Source organism: Mesoplodon mirus (assembly GCF_964341445.2).
Source record: "Mesoplodon mirus genome assembly, chromosome: 16".
Lineage (NCBI taxonomy): Eukaryota > Metazoa > Chordata > Mammalia > Artiodactyla > Ziphiidae > Mesoplodon > Mesoplodon mirus.
Window position 1 is genome coordinate 15,758,033 of NC_138992.1, and position 27,234 is coordinate 15,785,266.

At 38.2% G+C, this 27,234-nt stretch overlaps 1 protein-coding gene across 5 annotated transcripts; it reads left to right on the forward strand.

Moving 5' to 3' along the window:
- The first annotated feature begins 2,845 nt into the window (after positions 1–2,845).
- ZHX1 (zinc fingers and homeoboxes 1) lies at positions 2,846–19,286 on the forward strand. Of its 5 annotated transcripts, none has more exons than XR_014291562.1 (4): positions 2,846–2,961; positions 12,017–14,866; positions 15,254–15,349; positions 17,385–19,286. XR_014291562.1 is itself a non-coding variant. In XM_082600813.1 (3 exons), exon 2 carries the CDS (start codon positions 12,242–12,244, stop codon positions 14,861–14,863), a length of 2,622 nt encoding a protein of 873 aa, XP_082456939.1. In that variant the 5' UTR covers positions 2,846–2,961; positions 12,017–12,241; the 3' UTR covers positions 14,864–14,866; positions 17,385–19,286. The 5 variants fall into 5 exon arrangements, 3 of the variants coding, with proteins under 3 accessions (XP_082456939.1, XP_082456941.1, XP_082456940.1); XR_014291563.1 differs by having other exon boundaries at positions 15,259–15,349; XM_082600813.1 differs by lacking the exon at positions 15,254–15,349.
- The last annotated feature ends 7,948 nt before the right edge of the window (positions 19,287–27,234 follow it).

A 27,234-nucleotide genomic window follows, 5' to 3' on the forward strand; every position in this document is an offset into this window, starting at 1 on the left:
TCAGAGGTATGAAATGGAAAATAAAATGGATTGTTTTGTGGACTTTTAAAATATTTTATAATTTTTCAACATTTAGCAAATTGTATGTGTGTATGATAAGAACTCCTAGGATTTAGTCTTTTGACAACTTTTGTATATAACATAGAACAGTGTTAATTATATTTATCATGCTGTACAGTACATCCTTAGTACTTATTTATCTTATAACTGCAAGTTTGTAACTTTTGACCACCTTCATCCAATCCCCCCTCCCCCAAGTCCTGCATCCTGCCTCAGTAACCACAAATCTCATCTCTTTTTCTATGAGTTTGTTTGTTTTTTGAAGTATAACTGACCCAGAACACTATGCTAGTTCTCAACATTTAGCAAAATTTAAACAAAGACTTTCTTTGTTGTATAACTTAGTTAATACCTTAAATAAGAGTCAGAAAAATCTAATTGCGGACTTACCATGGGCCAGGAAATAGTCCAAGCACTTTACATGTGTTACTTCTTTCAATACTTACAGCAACCCTATTAAATAGGTACTGTCATTATCCCCATTTTACAGATGACGGGGCTATGGCACAGTCAGGCTAAGTGGCTTATCCGGGACCACACAGCTAGTAAGTGACAGAGCTGGGACTTGAACCCATGCACTCTGGTTCCAAAACCCAAATTCTTCATCTTTATTTCCAGTCCGTCCTCTACTGCCAAAATAACTGATCTGTTTTATTACATAATGTATATGGTTGAGATGACTTATTTAATTTTCGAAGTTCACTCTATTCCTAAATTTTAAAAAGATACTTTGAATTTGAGAGGTGTCCTAAAGTACTCCCAGTATCAGGAACTGAACTAACATCAAGCAAGTATGCTTTTCATCTAGAAATACTGAGGAACTCATTCGTTGCTCCTCTAGTTGCCTTGTGCCTTTGCATGTCTTGGCAGCTCTTCTCAGAGACCCTGGTTCGGGAAAACATCTTGCAGTTACTGTGTGATTTAAGAATGGATTCAAATAGGTTACCAATTTCATATAATATTAATAATTCATTTTGGAAAATAACCTCCCCACTTTGGCAGCTGTTTCCTATCCTCTCTTCTAGTCCACATCTTGTAGATGGATGGCTAAGGAGTGTCCAAACAAGGAGATACCAGGAAATGAAATTGTAGAATCCCCGGTTGCAGACAGAACAGGATGCTCCACTGGGTCTACCAAGAAAATGCTCTTTTGCTTTTCATGAAAATAGTGTAATTATTCAGCCTAAGCTTTGACTTACCCTACAAGTATTTTACTAAAGGACTGGTATATTTACATTTCTCAATTTAAGTGGGCTCTTCATAAGCAGTGCTGGAATAGGCTGGCTCTAGAAGGTAGACATTAATCAACATGCACCCCAACACCCATCCCAACATGCACATAGTTTCTCTGACCTTAGCTTCAAGATGAATTACTAATATATGACACGTTTTAAGGGGTGCTTCATAGAACTCACAAACTTCTGATATAAATAATCTTATCATAGTAATACAGTGAGATTGTTCTTTTTTCACCAGCTCCCACTCCCAAGTAGAGTCCAAGCCCAGCCAAGTTTTTTGTTTTTTTAACTTTTGGCTGCGTTGGGTCTTCGTTGCTGTGCGCGGTCTTTCTTTAGTTGGCGGCGAGCCGGGGCTACTCTTTGTTGCGGTGCGCGGGCTTCTCATTGCGGTGGCTTCTCTTGTTGCGGAGCACGGGCTCTAGGCGCGCGGGCTTCGGTAGTTGCAGCACGTGGGCTCAGTAGTTGTGGCTCGCAGGCTCTAGAGCACAGGCTCAGTAGTTTTGGCGCACGGGCTTAGTTGCTCCACGGCATGTGGGATCCTGCCGGACCAGGGATCAAGCCCGTGTCCCCTGCATTGGCAGGCGGATTCTTAACCACTGCGCCACCAGGGAAGTTCCCAGCCAAGTTTTAACAAACTTCTTCCTAAAGTTGTATGTAATAATAGCAGGAATCAAAGGATAAGGTACTGAGGGAAATCATCTTCCTTAATATTCATTCACTATGGTTTTCAGAGTTTCAGTGCTTAAAGAACAATAATAAAAATGCTTCAACCCTTCAAAAGCATTATTTACTTTTATTTAATAAGACAAACAATTATAGTTTTTACTTAATTTTCCTGACTTGTTTAACAACTGTGAGTAATATACCACAACATTTTTAGACACAAATCTGAGTTTTCAGAGAATTTTCAGTTTGCTTGATTTTGTACTATCTAATGCTTCACAATGCACTGATTGAAAAACCATTTAGTAGTAGCTTTCTTGCAAAAATGAAATAACCACCAGTCATTCTATTAGATATACCATATGTTTAGGGGTAGAATACCACTAATTTATTTAAGTAGTATTGGCATGTCCCCAGCATTAATGATCCACTTCGTTCCAATTAATACATAGTAAATTAGGGTACAAATATCACTAGGCTTACATGTAAACATACAAACACACACCTCCTCCCAACTTTTAGTTTAACTAAGTTGTCTGTCGTAACTTTTGTATACTAATTTTTTACAATCCCCAGTTTCTTCATCTCATCTTTCATATTATAGACTGCATATATTCACCTTTTGAAAACTTTTATTGAAAATAGTACAATAATGACTTGGTTGTTTTATAAAATATAAAGATATTTTGAAGTGTAGTTTTCAGTTTTGAATTTCTTACTAAGATTGAGTTTGGCATTTCGATGATTCTTTTAAAAGTTCTGTGAGGAAATGAAATTTTTTAAAAATTACATTTATTTTTAAAAAGCCAAGGCATAAGCTTAAAGTTTCCGAATAAGACTGAATCGTATCTAGAATAATAAAGTGATATTACTTTTTTTGTAGGAGATGGCAGATAGGTACTTTGGACCTGTTGGTAATGATGGCCTGAGCTAAACATCTCCTAATTTGAGGGGACACCCTTCTGTGTCAAAGAACAGAATGCGGAGGAAGCTATGGCAAGTATGTGTTTGATCATTTTGGTAAAAACTCAGATACTGAATGTGCTCACTTAATATAGTGATACTATATTTGGCTAAAGTTTTAAAAGCTTTTCTTAAAAAAGCAGCAGATATATTCTTAACTCTTTTTTTAGAAATGTACTTTCAAACTTGAAAAAATATAGAAGTATTGTCTGCTTTAATTTCAAAGGAAACAGCATCACACTTCATAATAAATCTATGTGGTATACTTAGAATTTATTTTTCAATCTATTCGATACATTTGCTGACATCCACTGTGTATCAGGCACTGTACCAGGTGCTGTGGTAATAGTGGTGAACCAGGCAAATGAAGGTCATGAGGGTAGAGACCTTTTCTGTGGGGAAATTGATCTAGAAATTTTACTCTTCTTTTGCCTATATCCAGAAAAATGCTTCAAGACTTACAAGAACAACTTCTGAAAATATGTTTTCAGTATACAGTCCTCTAATAATAGTTAATTACAATTATAAAATTTAAGATGTTAATAATTAAATACTTTGATTTAGGTTAAGCATACCACTATTTAAATATTTGAATATATTTGTACTTAATTACTTTTATATTTTATTTACCTGATGTAAGTTGGCTTTTATAAGAAGCATTAGATTACATACTATACTGTTGGAAATATTTATTTAGTCCAATTGTTATTGTATATGATTCCAGAAAGTACTAGGAAAGATTCCATAATCATTAATGTGGTGGTTCACTTTCATTTTTTGTGTTCTTACAAGTTGACATTACCAATACTAATTACTATTATCCTTCAAAGCATTTTTTAAATTAATTAATTAATTTTATTTATTTATTTTTGGCTGCTTTGGGTCTCGGTTGCTCCGCGTGGGCTTTCTCTAGTTGCGGCGAGCAGGGGCTACTCTTCATTGCTCTGCGCGGGCTTCTCATTGCAGTGGCTTCTCTTGTTGCAGAGCACAGGCTCTAGGCGCGCGGGCTTCAGTAGTTGTAGCACGCAGGCTCAGTAGTTGTGGCTTGCGGGCTCTAGAGCGCAGGCTCAGTAGTTGTTGTGCACGGGCTTAGTTGCTCCGCGGCATGTGAGATCTTCCTGGACCAGGGCTCGAACCCGTGTCCCCTGCATTGGCAGGCGGATTCTTAACTACTGCGCCACCAGGGAAGCCCCCTTCAAAGTATTTTTAAAAATTGAATGATTATATCCTGAGTGAAATAGGTAACATTTACTTTATTTTATAAATGGGGAAGATAATGGACAGATGAATGGCTTTTCAGCCTTTCAATGATAATCTCACTTAGAATCAAGAATAGCATTCCTGTGTTAGATTGTCTGTGAAAGATTTAATACACTTCCTTGAGAAAAGTAGGGGAAAATTATTTTCAGCCGAAAATTACTTTTGGATCCTATTCACAAACTTGAATAATAAAGACAGGAGATTTCATTATAGGGCTAGTTTGTATATCACTACATACCAACCTACATGCCAGCAGAAGGTAGAACACCAGGATGTTAGTGTCCTAGAGACCATTCAAAAAGACATTTCACTCCTCAAATCTGGGGTCAGAGCTTACCAGGAGAAATCTGTCCAGCTTAGCTTCTTCTTTTAATCTTTAGCAGCGTTAAAGTTGGCTTTCTCCGATAGAAAAAAAACAGGTAGAGAGGATAGAGTTTCTAACCCTTTAAGCCTTAATTAGCATTAGCAAAGGGATCTTCTGAAATTAGACAATCTTTGGCCACAGTTTCTTAGATGCTATTACTTGGATCACATTCACTCCCGTCTGTATTCACCTTGATACTTGAATTTTTATTATCTTGAGACCATTTTGGCAATTTTCTTGAGATTTATCTCTTAGGTACTAATTCTAGGTTACAGTAATTTTTACAAACGTTTGTTGTGGGTACAAATTTGGGTTGACAAATTGCTCATTTAATTTTTTTTTGAGAACTTGACTCTTGTTTCTAAATATTTTTATATTTTAGCTTTGAAAAACGCCTCAAGTGTGTAAAGACCAAAGAAAAATTTTGTAATTAAAAAAGTATCCTCTTGGCCACCTTTTTTTTAAAAACCATGGTGGATGCCTTTGTTTTCATTTGAGTCCATTATTCCTTGTTCCTACTATGATTTCAGGCATTCTGTGATTTTGGTGGATTTGTAACTTTTAGTTTGAATACAAACATGTAAAAATAAGTATTTTCAGCTGGCTAAACAGAACTCTGACTCAGAGAGGGAGAAGTGAAACTAAATAGAATACAGAGTCCTAAGAGTTCTCAGTATAGGTATAAATACACATTTCAAAGGATTCTTAGTTTGTATATTTTAGTTGTCCTAAGAACAGTTTTACTTAGTTGGTACTCGGTCAAAACTAACACAGTACTTAAAAATCATAGTTATCTTCTAAATGTTCTTATTTGACCCAGAATTGGCCTAAAAACAAAGTTTTTTTTTATTCGCATAACATCTTACCAAAATCACATGCCTTTGTGGCTAACTAGGCCAATAAACTGTTAATCATTTAATTTAAAGTACAAGACAGCCAGAAAAATAGAGGCTTGGAAATTCCGTGTAGCTATGGACCTACTTAGTTATAAAACTTTTTAGACTTTTTTTTTAGCGCTAAGCATAGAATTTGAAACAATCCACTAACTCTTTATAGTATATTACATTGAGAACCTGTTTTTAAATCTCTTTAAAAATATAGAATATCATTAAAATATAGTTTTCTCTTATAGAGAAATAATGATTCTAAGTTCAAATTTGTATTTGCTATCTTTATAAGAACTGTGCCTTTTCTTCTGAATTCTACTGCAGGACTAATTCTTTGAATGAATTTATCATCCTTGTTTCATTTTTATATAGTCTACAAATTTAGATATACACTATTCACACATAAAACTGATTTGTTTTGGTAGAATTATAGATATTGGTAAATATTTGTTGAATATCCATTGCTATGTTTTAATAAATAAAGTGTTTTATATTTGAGCATGTTTTCATATTCTAGTGACTAAGGTAATTTTATTAGTAAGGGTTTTACCAGTGAAAGTACTGTAAAGCGAGCACAGGTGTTCTTTACAGCGCCTCTATAAATGAGTGCTTAATGAAGTAGAATGTACGTTATAATACACAATACACATATATTTTAAAGCTTTTTTTTTCCCCAGCAAGTATTATTGGGGCCTTAATAGGCACTGTATTTGGCCCTGGGAATATAGTGGAGAGCTAAACAGACATTCTCTCTGACCATGTAAGAAGAACTACGTTTAGAACTGCTCCAGATTTTTATTCTGTGATGAAATAAATTTTGCTTTCACTAAATGCTTTTCTGCAGAGAAAATTTCATGTAATTATTTTCATGAGCTAAGAATCATGAATTGGTTAAGGAGCACCCTCCCCTCAGGAGAAGAACCAGTGCGCAGATAGAACCATGGAAATTGGCTTGGCCTAGATCTACACCCTGGAGATTATGTGTGGTCTTGCGGGCTCTTAGAACCAGTCTAACTTCTCTACCGTGGAGCAGCAGTCCCCAAAGATGTCTGGAATACCCCTGAATGCTGTACATACTCAGATTCTTCTTCCTCCTGAAAAAACCTTTATGTAGCACATGTTTTTGCTTTAAAAATAGAAAGTAAACTTTGTTTCCAGCTTGAGACAAATGACCATAGGAATATTTTAGTCTATTTGCAGTTTTAAGGCCTTGAAACTATTGTTTGTTGTATTTACAGTAAAGCAATGTCATAACAATATTAAAGAAAACTTGTAAATACCACACATAAAAAAATTTCACCCATAATCTCATGTGAAAATTTCATTTTTTATGTTCTCATCTAGCCTTTGTCCACATGCATACATATTTCCCATAGTTATTTTATAATCAATATACAAATTTTGTTCTGATTTTTAAAAATTTAACAGTAAATGGATACTTTACCATATTCCTTAATGACTTTTTTGAATATCACTTTTAATGGCAGTGTAATGGATTTGATCATTTATTTTTTTAACGTATTTATCTACTGAAAGATTAACTGAAAATAGCATTCAAACATAATTATATTTATAGTGCTGGATGCATTTATAGCATAATGTTTTCTTTTATTGGCAGACTTCACTTTAATTATGTTTTAACTGCAAAGCCACCTAGCTCCTCAGTTGTGCAACTAAACTGTAACCCTCTTTTATAGGTAAATAGTGCAAGCTTCCACAAATTGATTTTAAGCTTCTTTGAGTTGACTTTCAAAGGGAGGATGAGATGCCTGTCAGCTAATAGCAATTTCTATATGGCAGTTTTCCTGTCTCAGCTCCACTGCACTGTAATGACGAAAGGAGATGAATTGAAACCACACCATGGAAATTCTTATTCTGTATTTTTAACCCCTTTTGCTTTTGCGTTCAACTTGTGTGCCTTGTCAGCTGATTATGTTGCTTGAGAGATAGAAAGAAAGAGAATAATAGTAAATAAATGGTATTTATTCATTCCCAAAAGAATTTTTCAGGGACTGGGAAAAAAGCATTAATTAGGCACCTACTGTATATCAGAGTGTGTGAAGCATTTTTATTTGATCAGCCTCTGAGGTAGGATACCAGTATTCTTATTTTCTCCAGGGCAGCCTTCTCTGCTTCTTTTCTAGAAGCCTCCTGTAATGTGCTTATATAGTTCCCGATACTTCCTCTCTCATTACATTGATCATAGTTAGTCTAAGTAATTGTTTACTGCCTGTTTTCCTTGCTCAACTGCTAGAACCTGGCAGACCAGAGATGATTTGTCCTGGTCACTGCTGTAATCCAAGTGCCCAACACAGTGCCTGGCACGTGGTTGACCTTCAACAAATAGTTGTTCAGTGGATTTGTTGAACTGAAGAATTTTGGTTTTATAGGTGAGAAAACTGAGGTTGATATGAGGTTGATATTGGGTAACTTTTCCAGTCACCTAACTACTAAGTGACAGAGGAGACTCTAAAACCTGTGGTTTTACCCTATACCACAAAGCCTCTGTGAACTTATCCCCCTGGGCCTGGGTTTCTTCTTCCATAAAAAATGGGACGATTGTACTGAGGTCCCTGCTTCTCCCCCAGATCATGACTTTATAATAAGGACCACGAGGATGCCCTTGTTTGTGCTTTGATTTATTTTTAGGTTATATCATAATAATAGAATTGAGCCATTGGACCAAATCTTGAGGCTCTTTTGGGAACTCTTAGTCTCCCTTTGGAAATATGTTAAATAATATATTGACTCTGGTTTTGTTAGCAAAATGTGAGCAAACAGTTTTAGAAGTGAAGAGGAAAGAGTATTTCTCAGGTCTATGTAGTTGAGTATAGAAGTAATCCAGGTTGAGGCAACCTAGGCTACTGAAAATAATCAGATTTTTAGTCTTTTGCATTACTGAAGATTTTTTTTAAGCCTTTTTTTTTTTTTTTTTTTTTGCGGTACGCAGGCCTCTCACTGCTGTGGCCTCCCCCGTTGCGGAGCACAGGCTCTGGACACGCAGGCTCAGCAGCCATGGCTCACGGGCCCAGCCGCTCCGTGGTATGTGGGATCTTCCTGGACCGGGGCACGAACCCGTGTCCCCTGCATCGGCAGGCGGACTCCCAACCACTGCGCCACCAGGGAAGCCCTTAAGCCTTTCTTTTAAGTAGCTTATTTAAATTTAATTATAATTTTAAAATTATACATTTAATTTAAAATATTTAATTTAAATAAATTTAATTTATAATTTTAAATTTTCAAATTCCTTTCAAAGACCAGTGCTTTCAAAGGAAAAAGCACAATTGTGTGTATATATCATTAGATAATAATACATGAATTTTTGTAATTTTCATGACTTTAGCAAAAAATATTTAAGCTTTTAAATTTTTATATCTGTTTCAGTTCTTACAAACTGACCATCCTGAGCTAGTGAACTATAAGGAAAAGTAATAATTTCATAGCATATTACTATTTTTATGCTAGATAGGATAAAAAGAAAGAAGTTTAACCCAAGAGCTAGAGAACCAGAATAATAAAGGGATCTGAGCTCCTCAAGTTTCTCTTCCGTATCTTTTTATTAGTATGGGTTACTCTGTTCTACTCTTGGGCGCTCCAGGCCTGCCTTTTAGAGTGAAACAACCTGAAAGTACACATTAAATTCACTTTAGCGTTCACATTTCACTTAGCACTGGCAAGCTGAGGATTTTTGATGAAAGTATTTACGTTTTTAGGACAAAGGCTTCAGACGCATCTCAGAACCCATCAGAGGTGGAAGTAGGGATTGTGGGGGTCCATGGGATGGGGTCAGGAAGTAGTTTAGCTTCTATACTTCTCCGACCAGTGGCTATATTCTTTAATCAGTTTTGCACTTGGGCTTCTCATAGAATTTTGTTTGAAGAAAGGGCTCTCCTGCTTACAACAAAAAGTTTGAAAACCACCATTTTCAGGAAATGTAGTTTCAAGAAAAACCCCTCTATCTTTGACTTCTGGCTGTTAATATACCCTAACTAAATATAATCTAAGATTCTATGAGAATAACAGTCACAAAATAGCTTACTCCCCTGCCTTTCAGCAATTCTCCTTCACTGTCAAAAATGTGGGTGCTGCTCATTGGTTACTCTTCTGCTTAAAGTCTTATTTGAGAAATTCCCTGTTTCTAATGAGGAAAAAATGATCAAAACAGTGGTGTTCCCTATTGAATTGAGTAGGAGAGATGGTATTATCTTAGTTTATAACATTTAGTTAAGAAATCATTTAAAATTTCAGTGATTTCTTTATGTTCCCTTAGAAATCAAAGATTTTTTATAGAAAAAAAACACTGACACTTTTGAGAGTGGGGTTTGGACTGTTGATACCATTATTATTACTAAGCTGATGCTCTTTATTTTGTAATATGGGAAATCAGGACATTTAGTCTGACTTTCGGTCCCACTTCCCACCTGTTGCTTGGATCCATCAAATGGATATGTAGTATATATTTGAATAATCCCAGTGAGGAGGATCTTACCACCTTCAAAGGCAGGACATTCTCCCTTTGGACAGCTCTGTTTCCTAAAAATGTTTCTCCCTCTACTGAGTCGTGGAGACCTAGTTTTGCTATAATCTTTGAAATAAACTTTTTCTCCTCAGTTCAGCTAGGACAAGGATTACGCTGGTAAATAAAAATAGTTCCAATTTGTGGTACAAAATAAGTGATACCACTTATTGTATTCATTTTCATTTGGTTTAGAATTTAGAAGCACACCAACTTTGATTTAGCATCAAAATTGTATTTTAACTATTTTGGGTGCAAAAGTATTAAAATGTATTTGTATGAACATAATTCACTTTTTCTTGATGATTCAAGGTCATTCTTGTGAATTTCAGCTACGTTTTCCATGGTGATGCCCTTAGGGCATTTTGAATTTTACAGGACTCTTTTTTTTTTTTTTTTTGGCGGTACGCGGGCCTCTCACTGTTGTGGTCTCTCCCGTTGCGGAGCACAGGCTCCGGATGCGCAGGCTCAGCGGCCATGGCTCACGGGCCCAGCCGCTCCGCGGCATGTGGGATCTTCCCGGACCGGGGCACGAACTCGTGTCCCCTGCATCGGCAGGCGGACTGTCAACCACTGCGCCACCAGGGAAGCCCCGTTTTTCTTTTTTTTTTTTTAATTAGTTTCTGCTTTATAACAAAGTGAATCAGTCATACATATACATCTGTTCCCACATCCCTTCCCTCATGCATCTCCCTCCCTCCCACCCTCCCCATCCCACCCCTCCAGGTGGTCACAAAGCACCGAGCTGATCTCCCTGTGTTTTTCTATTCATTCTAGTTCGGGTTGGAAGTAGTTTTGTGTGTGTGGTGGGGGGTGGATCTTAGTTCCCCCACCAGGGATTGAACCCCAGGGCACAACAGTGAAAGCGCTGAATCCTAACCACTAGACCACCAGGGAACTCCCTAGTTCAGGTTCATAAGCATTTAGTGAGTCTCTACTTCCAGGCTTCTGTATGCAAAAGGAGATATAGAAATGTGTGAGAAGTCAGCCAAGATAGCTCAGCTGGGAGAGCTTAGATTGAAGACATAAAGGAAATTGCCTCCATCCAGACTTTCAGGAGCTTTGCTATATCTCACAAAAGCTATTACTTTAAAAAAGAAGGAAAAAATGAATAAGGAAACTGGAGGTTTCGGGACAGAAGTGTAACATTCCTCTGGTACAATATGGTAAGTGCTAGACTAGAAATAAACCGGGGAGGAGGTTGGGCCCAGCTAAGGGGAGAAGGTGATCTATCAGGCAGATCTATAGAGAGCTCATCACACCCAGCGCACAAACAAGTGTCCTGGCACAAGGAGTGGCCTGCACTGAGAGTCCCTAGAATAGCAATCGTTTTCGCTCTGTGCCTAAAACATACAGAAATAGGAGTCAGGAGGGAGATGGTAGGAAATTAAGGTTGCAGCCAGGATGTGAAGGGAACTACCTGTGGCTTAAGGAGTTTGAACTTCATTCTTTAAGCACTGGGGACCCATCATAAGCTTTAAGTGAGGAGACTGATATGATTAGATATGTTTTACCAATTTTGATAGCATTGTGGAGAATGATTAAGATAATGTTTCTGAAACTTTGATCATTTATATTCTGCCTTTGTTGCTTTTGCCATACTTGGGCATGCTTTTGGGATAAGACAGACCAGGAGGAAGAAGCAGCCATAACTGATGGATTGAATTTCTTATACACTTAGTGGTCATAGTCTTGAGTATCTGTGGCTGCTTTTATAGTTTTAAAGTTCCTCCCCTGTTAACAGGTGATCATTTCACATTGATATTAGTATGCCTGCCGAAGCAGACTCTTTTTCCCCCTTCCCTTCCAATATATAGCTGGCTAGCTGAAAAATCCAAATAAACAAGCCCGTGGGCTGACCCATGAGGTACAGTACATGACCTTCAGTGAGTTGGCTTGGAGACATCTATTTTGACCCTTAGAGGACTTTTTTCCTGGTCTGGTCTTATTCTACATCTTTATAACTGAGCTCTCCAACAACTTCATGTAAGTGAAATATAACTGTAATTTGCTTAATAGATCTAATCACTCATTTAAAAACATTTTTTAATTTATCTTAATGTAGGTGATTGGAGTTGTGCTTCAAAAATTTCAGCAGTTCAGCAGTATTTTATTTGCCAACCATAAGCTCTTTACTTGATAGCACCATGAAAAAGCTGCTAATGAGACTTGTTGAGCACAAAGACAGACTTGAAGAACCAAAAGCCATTGTTTTCAAATGAAGAATACTGAACAGTTTTAAGCCCCAATGCTTTTTAATCACCACTGAGATTTCCCCCATAACATCAGAATGGCAAGCAGGCGAAAATCCACAACACCCTGCATGGTCCTTGCCAGTGAACAGGATCCAGACCTCGAGTTGATATCAGATTTGGATGAAGGTCCTCCTGTACTTACACCTGTAGAAAACACCAGAGCAGAGAGTATCTCAAGTGATGAAGAAGTTCATGAATCCGTGGACTCTGACAATCAGCAAAATAAAAAAGTTGAAGGTGGCTATGAATGTAAATATTGTACTTTTCAAACTCCAGATCTAAATATGTTTACTTTTCATGTGGATTCAGAACATCCCAATGTAGTGCTAAACTCATCCTATGTTTGTGTCGAATGCAATTTTCTTACCAAAAGGTATGATGCACTTTCTGAGCATAATCTGAAATATCACCCAGGAGAAGAAAATTTCAAGTTGACGATGGTGAAACGAAATAACCAGACAATCTTTGAACAAACAATAAATGATCTGACTTTTGATGGTAGTTTTGTTAAAGAGGAGAATTCAGAGCAAGCTGAATCGACAGAAGTTTCTTCTTTGGGAATATCTATCAGTAAAACTCCTATCATGAAAATGATGAAGAATAAAGTGGAGAACAAACGGATTACAGTTCATCATAATTCAGTTGAGGACGTTCCGGAAGAGAAAGAGAATGAAATCAAACCAGACCGTGAAGGAACTGTGGAAAATCCAAGTTCTTCAGCTTCTGAATCAAATACGAGTACTTCCATTGTAAACAGAATACATCCAAATACTGCCAGCACAGTTGTGACCCCGGCAGCAGTTCTTCCTGGGTTAGCACAGGTTATCACTGCTGTATCAGCTCAGCAGAATTCCAATTTGATCCCCAAAGTCCTCATCCCTGTTAATAGCATTCCTACTTACAATGCTGCATTGGATAACAACCCCCTTTTGCTTAACACCTACAACAAATTCCCTTATCCAACAATGTCAGAAATTACTGTTCTTTCTGCCCAAGCAAAATATACAGAGGAACAGATCAAGATATGGTTTTCAGCCCAACGTCTAAAACATGGTGTCAGCTGGACTCCCGAGGAAGTAGAGGACGCGAGGAGAAAACAATCCAACGGAACAGTGCACACTGTGCCTCAGACCATAACTGTCATCCCCGCCCACATTTCCACAGGGAGTAATGGTTTACCATCCATCTTACAGACATGCCAAATAGTTGGCCAGCCGGGTCTGGTCCTTACCCAAGTGGCTGGCACGAATACCTTGCCAGTAGCAGCACCTATAGCCTTGACAGTGGCAGGGGTTCCAAATCAAACAAACGCACAGAAAAGTCAGCTCCCGGCCGCTCAGCCTACTGCAGAGACCAAGCCAGCAGCAGCAGGAGCCCCATCCTCTCAGCTTGTAAAAAATGAGACTGCAGTGGCGAACCCTGATGCGTTTGGCGTTCGGGCAAAAAAGACTAAAGAGCAACTGGCAGAATTAAAAGTTAGTTACCTAAAGAATCAGTTTCCCCACGATTCCGAAATTATCAGACTTATGAAAATCACAGGGCTGACAAAAGGAGAGATTAAAAAATGGTTTAGTGACACAAGGTACAACCAGAGAAATTCGAAGAGTAATCAGTGCTTACATCTCAACAATGATTCCTCCGCCACTATTATCATAGACTCCAGTGATGAAACCACGGAATCCCCAAGTGTTGTCACTTCACAGCAGAAACAATCCTGGAATCCTTTTCCAGACTTTACTCCCCAAAAGTTTAAAGAGAAGACGGCAGAGCAGCTTCGTGCCCTACAGGCGAGTTTTCTCAACAGCTCCGTACTTACAGAAGAAGAATTAAATAGGTTAAGAGCGCAAACCAAACTTACCAGAAGGGAAATTGATGCTTGGTTTACAGAGAGGAAGAAATCAAAAGCTTTAAAGGAAGAGAAAGGAGAAATAGAGGAAAGCAATGCAGGTAGTTCCAAAGAAGAAACTGGAGAAACTTCTCCTGGAGATGAGTCTAGTGCACCTAAGTCAGGGAGTACGGGCAAAATATGTAAAAAAACACCCGAGCAGTTGCACATGCTTAAAAGCGCGTTTGTCCGAACACAGTGGCCGTCGCCAGAAGAGTATGACAAGTTGGCTGAAGAAAGCGGGCTTGCTAGAACAGACATAGTTAGTTGGTTTGGGGACACCCGTTATGCTTGGAAAAATGGAAACTTAAAATGGTACTACTACTATCAAAGCGCCAATTCAAGCAGTATGAACGGTCTGTCTTCTCTTAGGAAACGGGGGAGAGGGAGACCCAAAGGAAGGGGAAGAGGAAGACCTCGCGGGCGGCCCAGAGGAAGCAAGAGAATGAACAACTGGGACAGGGGGCCGTCCCTCATCAAATTCAAAACTGGAACTGCAATACTGAAGGACTATTACCTGAAGCACAAATTTCTTAACGAGCAGGACCTCGATGAACTTGTTAACAAATCACATATGGGCTACGAGCAGGTCAGAGAATGGTTTGCTGAAAGACAGAGAAGATCAGAGTTAGGTATAGAATTATTTGAGGAGAATGAGGAGGAAGATGAAGTTATTGATGATCAGGAAGAAGATGAAGAAGAAACAGATGACAGTGACACTTGGGAACCCCCACGACATGTGAAGCGGAAGCTTTCTAAATCAGATGACTGAAATGTAAGTTGTTAAGCTGCGTGTGCATTCACCAACCACATACATTTAGCACAGTCACCTCGTATTTGTCATCGTCACTTTTGACGGATTTTTTTCTAAAATAGTTTCTCTTACGCCTCATAAGAGGACTAGGTGCCATGAGTATAGCCAAGAGATACGATTATCATGTGCAGTCTGATTCTTGTGATGGTTATGTTTATTATGTAGAGTTTAATGTTGCCTTAATTATTTTTTATGTGAAATGTTCTTTACTTTGTTTTAAGGGAAAGTTACCCATTCTCTAAGAAGGAAGACTGGTGGGCGGGTTGGGGATTCACACATACTAAAGATAACTAAAATGTATTTCTTGCAACCCTCCTTCACTAAAGCTTCATTTTTTGCCTGTTTAAGGAAAGAATTCAAAAACGAAAATAAAAAGAAGGGGAAAAGTATACCGAAGGAAAGACTTACCACAGGGGTGAAGATTGCTCAGTTTTAGGAAACTAGGTGAAAATGGCTCTCTCTCTTTCTTTATTCATTGTATTGCCCCCCAAACTATTAGATTTTTAACTAGAGTTTAAAATGCTTTAAGTATTAAAATTATTCAAATTTTTTTCTATTAAAAGCCAAAGGTCTGTTTTAAGTGATATATAAATTCATGTTTGCTTAGGTGGCATCTGCCTTTGAAAGCTGTGATATAAATTATTTCTGTTTTAGGGATCAGTGGTAAATAACAGATTTTATATTAAATTAACTCAATTGCCTAAAATGTCTTTTCCTTATTTGATATAAAACAAACCTGCTACCAGCAGAAACACATTATTAAGTTAAAAATCTCTCTCTGTAGGCATTAAACTGCAAGTATATATGCTTTAAATTTGAAAGGTTTGGCATGTTCCTTAACTCTTAATTCTTTTATAGATTGGATTAATTAAAATTTCACTGTAGTTGCAAATCCAGATACCTGATTTGGAGTTAGAACTTGAATTCTTAATACTTTTGGAATTCAGTAGCATAGTTTGCTTCTTTTCTACTCTCTGTTTTGGAGTGTTCTAGGATAAGACTGTACTTTTTTTAAAAACAGTGCAGTTGTCATGAAGTGTTTGTATCTGTCCATCAGTAGTCCAAAAGCACCTTGTTGTCAGAAATCACTGCAGTGTTCTGAAACAGCAGGGGAGGAAAAGAGGCTTAGACCCTCATCATGTGAGCATACTTATTATACTTACTTCCATAGCTTTTTGCATCCCTATCCCATCTGCTACTTTTATGCTCTCTTATTCTGCACAGAATTTCTTTAATTCCCCCATGCCTTCCTCCCTGGTTTTATTTATTTTGTTTTAACAATTATTTATAGAGAGCTTAATATGTACCAGGCACCATTCTTATTGCTTGGCAGTAAGCAAGATATTCTTTTTTTCCAGATATTCTTTTCATTAACAGGTTTTTTATTTTTCAGGCAGAAAAACAGATGAGACTAAAAATACACCTATTTTAGAATGAATCTCACTCCAGGTTATAGAGCATAATGTATCCTTGTGAGTCACAAGAAGTTAAACAGTCTTGTGCGGCTTTATCCTGAAATGCAGCCCTCCATTTCCTTATGTCAGAAATCTTCAGGACAGGCTTTCTTCCGACCCAGATGCAGAAAATATTTTTTACCAGCTTTTTTTGTTGTTGTTACTAAACACAAGAATGTGCACTCGGCCAAGACTGAATCAACAAATTTGTTGCTGCAGTGACTTGTTGTCGTTGTTGTAGTAACCTCTGCAGTGATTTTGGAGAAAGTTGTAATCTCATTCTAAAAATAATGTGAACTTTGTTGTACAGCTTAGTTTGACCTTACTTTAAGTTTGTGTGGGTAATTCGTAAGTTATATATCAATACACTAATGGACACTAGGGTCAGAAGATTCACACAAAGCCATGCATGGTTTTTAAAAAATTGTATCGTATATGTTATACATGTACTTTTGTGGTACCTATATTGGCATGCTCTAATTTTAAAATATGCAAAAGTCTAAAATTGTGATACCCATTAATTAGCAAGTTAACAAAATAATTTTTCATCTTATAAAGGGATTCACCGTGAATTTCCTCTAAACAGTTACTTCTTCATTTAGATATGGTTTAATTTACCAAAAAAAAGTAACCAAAACCTTTCCAAAATAGTTACTGCAAAAAAGTGATAAACACATATGTCTTTTGCACAAGCTAGCCCCGTATATAAATAGAAAAAAATACAAGTCTTTAGATTTCATAGTCTATTATGAATACAATTAAATATATACTTCCTACTAATATTTTTTTATAAATTATTACATGTAGGTAAAAAATGTCTATAAGCAAATCTGGTATATGCAGAACATATACACTGGAGTTGCACACAAAATCTGCATTACACAAGATACATATGGCAAGTGATCTCAGGATTAATAAGAGAATACAGAGGATGTATTTTAATCGTTTTTGTTTCTAAAAGTGGTAAGTGTTAAAATATGGTTATCTTTAAAATTTTAGTTTTTTATTATGTTTTTCTTTTATAGCTGCCTAAAACGTTGGAGGAGAATCAATTCTTCAACTCCAGATGTCTGGTTTACTGTGAATGGGCTCAATCTTTGATGACACTGAAAACGTTTGGGGGCATACACAATCTCAAAAAATAGGATCCAATACCCAAAAACAGTGGGACTCAATGTTGTGTCAATGTTAAACTGCTGCAGATGGCAGAAGTCTTGCAGCGCCCACAGGACACTAATTAAAACAAGTTGTAAGAAGTCACATTTCAATGCAGTGCATTTTTATTCTGATATGATGGAGACATTCTGATTCTTAGACTTTCTGAGGGGGTTTAATGACCACTAGAACTTGTCCTCATATTCTGTTCAGCTTAATACTGTATGTCTCATAAGATGGGCCTTATTGCCTGTATTCTTTGATATATGATTAATTAAGATTATAGCTTTGAGTGACCAAACATTTTACAGAGTAAAACTTGTTTGAAGCAGGAAAAAGAAAAATCTGATTTATTTCTATGTCTCATTTCTCAGGCCCTGCACTAAGATTAAGGAATTGTGCATGGGTTTATGTAATTTCAACGTAAGTGAAAAACAGGCTGTGGACATATTGGAGCAAGAAGGTTTTGTGGTACCGTTGGCGCTTAACGATTGAATCTTTCATTGAACACATTCATGGATACCACTATTATTACTTGTAATACTCTGTTACTTTTTTTCATTAGAAACTGAATTAGCTTTTTCTTAAACCGAACATAATCAGTACTGAAGAAGGGAAAGAAACTGGCATAAGAATTTGGATAGGGTGAAACTCTGAAATAAATATTGTACCAAAAATGTGAAAAGGAACCATGTAGTAAATATTAACTTAGTGTTTTCTTACAATCGTATAGAAATCAGAAATTTTGTACAGGTGTCAGATCAGAATTATCAAGAATTATCTTTTGGTGAAATTCTACTTTGTGTAACAACTTCAATGAATAAAGAAAAAAATTCTGAACTGATCAGAATGAGTTAAAACTTAGCTTTTCACTTATGAACATGGCAGTGTTCACTGTTAACTGTTGCCATTTCAGGAGACTGAAAGTTCCTCCTAACTCAAACTTTGTAAAGACCGGTGCTGTTCATTCGTGTTGAGAAGGACCCTTTCCTTTGTGACTACAGGACCATTTTTCAAAATGTGCTTTCTTCATAGAAGAAATGTTCAGTTTCATTAGCTTTGGATTTTAAAATGTTTTTCTGAATGACCAGATGTAGTGGGCTTGGCCAGTTTATTTTATCTAATTTAATGAATAATAAGTATTAAGCTCTTGTTTTTACCTAAATGTTTGTCATCTAATGAAAATGTTATGAAAAAGCCTTGACTATGCATGCTGCTTTCATTTTTATAAACTTTTCATTTTTTAACTATAGCTTTATTAGTAATTCCAAAATGCTGCAATTTAGCTTATTTCTTCATTCAAACAGCTGGCTTTGTGGGTGGCTTTTTCATACTACTGTTAACTTTTTTTAAGAGAAGCAATGTAAAGACAGTAACGATTTAATGCACTAAACTGTTCTTTCTTTTACACGTTTAAAAACTTCTTAAAGCACTCTGTATTATAATGATTAAATTGCTCCCTTTTTTAAATCATTGCTAATGTGGTCTGAGTTTTGTTTGACAATAATTTTAATGTTTTCAAAATTTGAAATGTCAAGTATTGGAAATGAAACCTTTGAATATATTTATATTATGTTTCCCTTGCAATATGTTAACTTTGTATAGCTGTAAATAACTATTAGTAATTTTCCCCCAGTCTCTTAAGACTTGACACTTAAATCTGCTCTGATGTTTGCTAGCTTTTAAATATATTTATTTGACAGAGCAAAGAACCCTCTTCTCCTGGTTAACTGTGTCCTTGAATACAAAATAAAAGTTAGCAGTGATTCGTAGTTTTCAGTGATTTTTTTTCATTTTATTAACTGAATTTTCAAAAAATCATGGTAAAATATAACAAAATTTGCCATTATATCCATTTTTAAGTGTACAGTTCAATGGCATTAATTATATATACAGTGTTGGGCAACAGTATCCACTATTTCCAAAACTTTTCATCATCCCAAACAGAACTCTGTAACTGTTAAGCAATAACTCTCCATTGCCCCCTCCCTACAACCCCTGGTAACCTTTCATCTACTTTCTGTTTCTATGAATTTGCCTATTCTTGATATTTCAAATAAGTGGAATCATACAATCCTTGTCCTTTTATGTCTGAATTGTTTCATTTAGCATAGTGTTTTCAAAGTTCATTCATACGGTGGCATATATCAGAATTTCATTCTTTTTTTTATAAATTTATTTACTTTTATTTTGGGGGGGCTGTGTTGGGTCTTCGTTGCTGCGTGCGGGCTTTCTCTAGTTGCGGCGAGTGGGGGCTGCTCTTCGTTGCGGTGCGTGGGCTTCTCATTGTGGTGGGTTCTCTTGTTGCAGAGTATGGGCTGTAGGTGTTTGGGCTTCAGTCGTTGCGGCATGTAGGCTGAGTAGTCGTGGCTTGCGGGCTCTAGAGCACAGGCTTAGTAGTTGTGGTGCTCGGGCTTCATTGCTCCACGGCATGTGGGATCTTCCCGGACCGGGGCTCGAACCCGTATCCCCTGCATTGGCAGGCGGATTCTTTTTTTTTTTTTTTTTTTTTTTGCGTTATGTGGGCCTCTCACTGTTGTGGCCTCTCCCATTGCGGAGCACAGGCTCCGGACGCGCAGGCTCAGCGGCCATGGCTCACGGGCCCAGCCGCTCTGCGGCATGTGGGATCTTCCCGGACCGGGACACGAACCCGTGTCCCCTGCATCGGCAGGTGGACTCTCAACCACTGCGCCACCAGGGAATCCCAGCAGGCGGATTCTTAACCACTGAGCTACCAGGGAAGCCCTCATTCTTTTTATGGCTGAATAATATTGCAGTGGGTATGCCCACATGTGTGTGTGTTCATCTGTTTATGGATGGACACTTGGGTTGTTGTCACCTGTTGGCTAGAAAAATGCTGCAGTGAGCATCAGCATACAACTCACAATGTGAGTCCCTACTTTCAGTTCTTTTGGGTATGTATCTAGGAGTGGAATTGCCGAATCTTACGGCAATTCTGTGTTTAACTTTTTGACAAACCATCAAACTGTTTTCCACAATTGTCTGTAGCCATTTTACATTCCACCAGCAATGTACAAGGGTTCTAATTTCTCAGCATCCTCACCAACACCTTTTATTTTCAGTTTTTAAAATTATTGTTATCACCATCCTAGTAGGTGTGAAGTGATATCTCACTGTGGCTTTGATTTGCATTTCTCTAATGGCTAATGATGTTGAGCATCTTTTATGTAGTTAACGACCATTTGTATATCATCTTTGGAAAAGTGTCTGTCCGAGTCCTTTGCTAAGTTTTTAATTGGGTTGCCTTTTTGTTGTTGAGTTTTAGGAGTTTTTCATATATTCTGGATATTACACTCTTATGAGATACACGATTCGCAAATACAGTCAATCCTCATTTACAGACTCTATATATGCAAATTTTACTCATTAAAACTTAACTGTAACCCCCAAATCAATATTCTTGGCACTTTAGTGCTCATTCATGTGCTTGTGCTTAGGGGCAAAAATATTTGAGTTGCCCAGTGTGTACATTCCCAGCTGAGGTCAAAAAAGGTGACGTTTTGCCTCTCATTTCAGCTCTCAGACTGTAAAGAAGCATCCTTTTTGTAATGTTTAGTGCCACTTTTAAAATATTTTTGTGTTTTTTGTTGGTGATTTCACTGTTTAAAATGACCCCCCAAGTGTAGTACCAAAGTGTTGTCTAGCATTCCTAAATGCAAGAAGGCTGTGGGGTGCCTTGTGGAGAAAATGTGTGTTAGATAATCTTCATTCAGACATGAGGAATAGTGCTCTTGGCCGTGAATTCAAAGTTAATGAGTAAACAGTATATATCAATATAAAATAAGGTGTCTTTAAGCAAAAACACATAAAGCAAGGTTATGTATTGACTGATTGATGAAACTTATGACCAGAAGATCCCAGGGTCTTTTTAAATTAATTAATTAGTTAGTTAATTAATTTATTTATTTATTAATTTATGGCTGCGTTGGGTCTTCGTTGCTGCTGGACTTTCTCTAGTTGCGGGGGGCTACTCTTGGTAGTGGTGCGTGGGCTTCTCATTGTGGCGGCTTCTCTTGTTGCGGAGCACAGGCTCTAGGCACATGGGCTTCAGAAGCTGTGGCATGCGGGTTCAGTAGTTGTGGTTCATGGGTTCTAGAGCGCAGGCTCAGTAGTTGTGGCGCACAGGCTTAAGTTGCCCCACGGCATGTGGGATCTTCTCCGACCAGGGCTTGAACCCATATCCCCTGCGTTGGCAGGTGGATTCTTAACCACTGCACTACCAGGGAAGTCCAGATCCCAGGATCCTTAACCCTAGGAGCATCTGTTCAGTATTCGTGGTGACTTTATAGAACATAACTACTGTAAGTAATGAGAATTGACTGTACTTTATCCCCTTCTGTGGGTTGTCTTTTTCACTTTATTGATAGTGCACACAAAAAAATTGATGCACACACAGTTTTAATTTTGGTGAAGTCCAGTTTATTTTTCTTTGTTGTTGCTCATGCTTTTGATGTCATATCTAAGAATCCATTGCCAAATCCAAGGTCATGAAGATTGACCCCTATATTTTCTTCTAAGATTTTATGGTTGTAGCTCTAATATTTAGGTTAATCCAGTTTGAGTAAATTTTTGTATATGCTGTGAGGTAGGGGTCCAACTTCATTCTTTAGTATGTGGCAATCCAGTTATCCCAGCACCATCTGTTGAGGCACCTATCTTTTCCCCTTTGAATGGACCTGGCGCCCTTGTCAAAAACCAATTGGCCATATATGTAAAGGTTTATTTCTGGGCTCTCAGTTCCACTCCATTGGTCCATATGTCTAGCCTTATGCCAGTAGCACACTGTTTTGACTATTTTAGGTTTGTAGTGCATTTTCAAATCAGGAGTACGAGTCCTTCAGCTTTCTTGTTTTTCAAGACTGTTTTGTCTATTTGGGGTCCCTAGCAATTCCATATGAATTTGAGGGTTGGTTTTTACATTTATGCAAAAAAAGTTGTTGGAAGTTTGAATTATGAATTATGGAAGGAATTATGTTGAATCTTTAGATTGCTTTGGGTAGTACTAACATCTTGACAGTATTAAGTATTCCTATATATGAACACAAGATGTTTTTCCATTTATTTAGGTCTTATTTAATTTCTTTCAGCAATGTTTTGTAGTTTTCAGTATACAAGTCTTTCTTTCACCTCCTTGGTTACATTTATTCATAGGTATTTTATTCTTTTAGGATGTTATTGTTAATTGGAGTTGCTTTCTTAATTTCCTTTTCAGATTGTTCATTGCTGGTGTATAGAAACACAACAAATTTTTGTTTGTTGATCTTGTAACCTGCAACTTCTCTGAACTTGTTTATCAGCCTTAGTAGATTTCTTGTGGATTCTTTAGAATTTTCTATATATAGGATCATGTCATCCATAAATAGATGTTGTTTTACTCCTTTCCAATTTGGATGCCTATTATTCTTTTTCTTGTCTAATGGTTCTGGCTAGAACTTCTAGTACTGTGTTGAATAGCAATAGTGAAAGAGGGCATCCTTGTCTTGTTCTTGATCATAAAAGAAAGCTTTCAGTTTCACCATCAAATATGATGTTCTCTGTGGGTTTTTATTAAATGCTGTTTATCATGTTGAGGAAGTTCTACTCCTAGTTTTCTAAGAGGTTTTTTTTTTAATTTATTTATTTTATTTATTTATTTTTTGGCTGTGCTGGGTCTTCGTTGCTGCACGCGGCCTTTCTCTAGTTGCGGCGAGCAGGGGCTACTCTTTGTTGCAGTGCGTGGGCTTCTCATTGTGGTGGCTTCTCTTGTTGCAGAGCACGGGCTCTAGACGCACGGGCTTCAGTAGTTGTGGCTCGTAGGCTCTAGAGCGCAGGCTCAGTAGTTGTGGCGCACAGGCTTAGTAGCTCGGTGGCATGTGGCATCTTCCTGGACCAGGGCTCGAACCCATGTCTCCTGCATTGGCAGGCGGCGCCACCAGGGAAGCCCAGCAGGCAGATTCTTAACCACCGCACCACCAGGGAAGCCCTCTAAGAGGTTTTATCATGAAAGAGTTTTGGCTTTTGTCAAATGCCTTTTCTGCATCGATTGAAATGAGCTTACTTTTTAAAAAAAAATTAAATTTATTCATTTATTTTTGGCTGCATTGGGTCTTAGTTGCTGCACGCGGGCTTTCTCTAGCTGTGATGAGTGGGGGCTACTCTTTGTTGCAGTGCGCGGGCTTCTCACTGCGGTGGCTTCTCTTGTTGTGGAGCACAGGCTCTAGGCATGCAGGCTTAAGTAGTTGTGGCACGTGGGCTCAGTAGTTGTGGCTTGCGGGCTCTAGAGCACAGGCTCAGTAGTTGTGGCACACAGGCTTAGTTGCTCTGCAGCATGTGGGATCTTCCTGGACCAGGGATCGAACCCGTGTCCCCTGCATTGGCAGGTGGATTCTTAACTGCTGCACCACCAGGGAAGCCCTGAGCTTACTTTTTTTCCCCTTCGTTCTGTTAACATGATGTAGTACATTGATTCATTTTCTTTTGCTGAGTCACTCATATTCCTAGGATAAATCCCACTTGGTTATGGTGTGCCATACTTTTGATATGCTGTTGTATTATGTATGCTAGTATTTTGTTGAGGATTTTCACACTTATATTCATAAGGGATATTGGTCTATACGTATCTCTTCTTGTAATGTCTTTATGACATATGGTAGAAGTATGTTTAGTTTTGTAAGAGACTGCCAAACTATCCTCCAAAGTGGTTATACCATTTTGCATTCCCACCAGCAATGAATGAGAGTTCTGTAGCTCCACATTCTCATCAGCATTTGGTGTTGTCAACATCCTGGATTTGGGCCATTCTAATAGGTATGTAGCGGTATCTCACTGTTGTTTTAATTTACATTTCCTTGATGACATATGGTGTTGAGCATCTTTTCATGTGCTTAGTTGCCATCTGTATATCTTCCTAGGTGAGATTTCTGTTAAGGTCTTTGCCCTGCTTTTTAATCAGATTGTTTGTTTTCTTACTGAGTTTTAGGAGTTCTTCCTATATGTTGGATAACTGTCCTTTTTTAAAAAAAATTCTGTTTATTTTTTGGCTGCATTGGGTCTTCCTTGCTGCATGCAGGCTTTCTCTAGTTGCGGCGAGCGGGGGCTACTCTTCAGTGTGGTGCACAGGCTTCTTGTTGCAGTGGCTTCTCTTGTTGCAGAGCACGGGCTCTAGTTTTGTGGGCTCGGTAGTTGTGGCTTGCACGCTCTAGAGCGCAGGCTCAGTAGTTGTGGCACATGGGCTTAGTTGCTCCGCAGCATACGGGATCTTCCCAGACCAGGAATCGAACCCGTGCCCCCCCTGCATTAGCTGGTGGATTCTCAACCACTGTGCCACCGGGGAAGTCCCTGGATAACAGTCCTTTATCAGATTTGCCTTTCGCAAATATTTTCACCCAGGTTATGCCTTGTCTTCTCATCCTTTTGAAACTGTCTTTCACAGAGCAGAAGTTTTTAATTTTAATGGAGTCCAGTTTATCAATTATTTCTTTCATGGATCATGCTTTTGGTGTTGTATCTAAAAAGCCATTGCCATACTGAAGGTCATCTTGGTTTTCCCCATGTTATTTTCTAGGAGTTTAATAGTTTTGCATTTTACATTTAGATCTATGATCCATTTTGTGTTACTTTTTGTGAAGGGTGTAAGATGTATGTCTAGATTCTTTTTTTTTTTTTTTTGCCTGTGGATGTCCAGTTATTCCAGCACCATTTGTTGAAGACTATCTTGAAATACAAAGTACCTTAGTGGAATTAAGCTCTCTTTCTCCTAGACTTCCTTTGCACTTTATATTTCTCTTAAGGGATTCATTACTTTCGATCTTGTATTATATTCAGGCCCTTGTTCATTAACTGTTTTTTACACAGGTACACAGCTGCTTTGACTGAAATAATACATTTATGCTATTCCTTCTGTCTGGCTTGTTCTTCTGACGTCACCACCACAGTTGCTGTCCCCTTGAGGCCTCCCTCATTCCCTTCCTGCTCTAGTCAATACTGACTGCTCCCCCCACATCTACCCAGCAGGTCCTGGTTGACTCTGTATGTACATCTATTTCACTAGCTTATAGCACTTTGAAGGCAGAAACCACATTTAAAAAAATTTTTTTAAGCTAACATTTATTGAACACTGTGTGTCAAGCACTGGATTGAGAGTTACATGATTTACTTCAATCCCCATGGATGATCCATGAGGTAGATATTATTATTACCCCCACGGTATAGATAAGGAAAGCAAGCCTCAGAAAGGTTCAAATTCACATACCTAGTAAGTGTTGGAGGCATCAAACCTGAACTGTCTCCAGAGCTCTCACCCTTAACCACTGCCTCTAGTGCCTAGCCTTGTCTTCACAAAATTGTTGCTCAGTAAATGTTCATCAAATTGCACTGAAGATTGCAAGTTTGGGAGCCAGGAGAGAAAAAAGCAATGCCGGCTGGTTGTGCACATAGCTGGTGTTGGCAGGCAGTGTTTGTCTTTGGGGCAACAGCCTGTGATACTGGAATGAAATGATCTCAGCAAGAGACAGTACACTCCACACAAGTCCTGAGAAAATTTCATTTGGCTCAAGAGTTGCTGACCTGAATAAAAGGGCATGAAATTGAGTTTTGTAGAGGGAAAGAGGAAAGAGGCCAAAATTCAGCTACAGAGTCAGATCATATGACAACCGAGGGAATGATGGGAAAATAATGCGACATCATGGGCACCAGACACGGTAAATACAATAAAATACAGCCAAGAAGCTTACTGGTGCTGGCCACTTGCCAGATTCTTCTCCCCCAGACCACTGTCTCCCGAAAAGGAGTGTCATCTGGGACCTACCAGGCTGCACTGAACCGATCTGGTTGTGCCTTACACACACACACACACACATAATGATTGATTGCTTAGAATGAGTTCCTCTAGGATTACCTTTTTTTCTCTAAATTAGTTTTCTCTTTAAATTTAACCTTCAGTTTTGAGTCACTTAGTTGGCTGCTGCATCAAATGATTCTTCAGTTTTATAGGTTGTCTCCCAGTGATGCCAGATGGGATCAGCACAGCCCCAGGTGCTAGTTGCTAATGCCTATAAAATACCACCCACCCCCAAAAAGGAGAATCATTTAACAGTTCTTTGGACTTCATCTTCAAAAGTAACCAAAGAATTCAAGTGACAGGTTATCCCAGAAAATCTTTTGCAATTAGTGAACTTATGGTATAACTAAGAACATTCAGAATACTACACAGTTTAGATGATCTTGGTATAGTGGTAGGACAGCAGTGATTATAAAATGAAAGTAACATGTACATGCTCTGTTGGGGGAGACTAAAGGGAAAGAGGTGTTCAGCCTAGAAAAACATTTCTCAGTGGATTTCCTATGAAGTCAATGTGTCTTGGGTTTAACTTTGAAACAAATTTAAAAATTTTAAAACTGAAAAAAAAAATACAGCCAAGAAGCTAGTAAGATGCAGTACTTGAAGTCTGGGATCATTAGATCATTCGTTCTTTCAATAAACACGTGTTGTGCACACGATTTGCTCCCTGCCTGGCTACCCACTCTCCTGTCTCAGGCCACACAGCAAGCTCTCCTGCACGCTCACCTGGCCTTGGCACCGTGGCTCACGTCCCACTCCTCATTCTTGCTTTGCGGTTTTTCAGATACTCTTGCTCCAGATGTCCTCTTGGCCAGCTCCTTCTCTTCACTCCAGGCTCAGCTCTTCAGAGGCACCATCCCTGGCCATGCTACATGAAGGAG

What these genes read in the sequence shown, in the direction of transcription:
- ZHX1 (XM_082600813.1), top strand. Translation starts at nt 12,242, where the DNA reads ATGGCAAGCAGGCGAAAATCCACAACACCCTGCATGGTCCTTGCCAGT.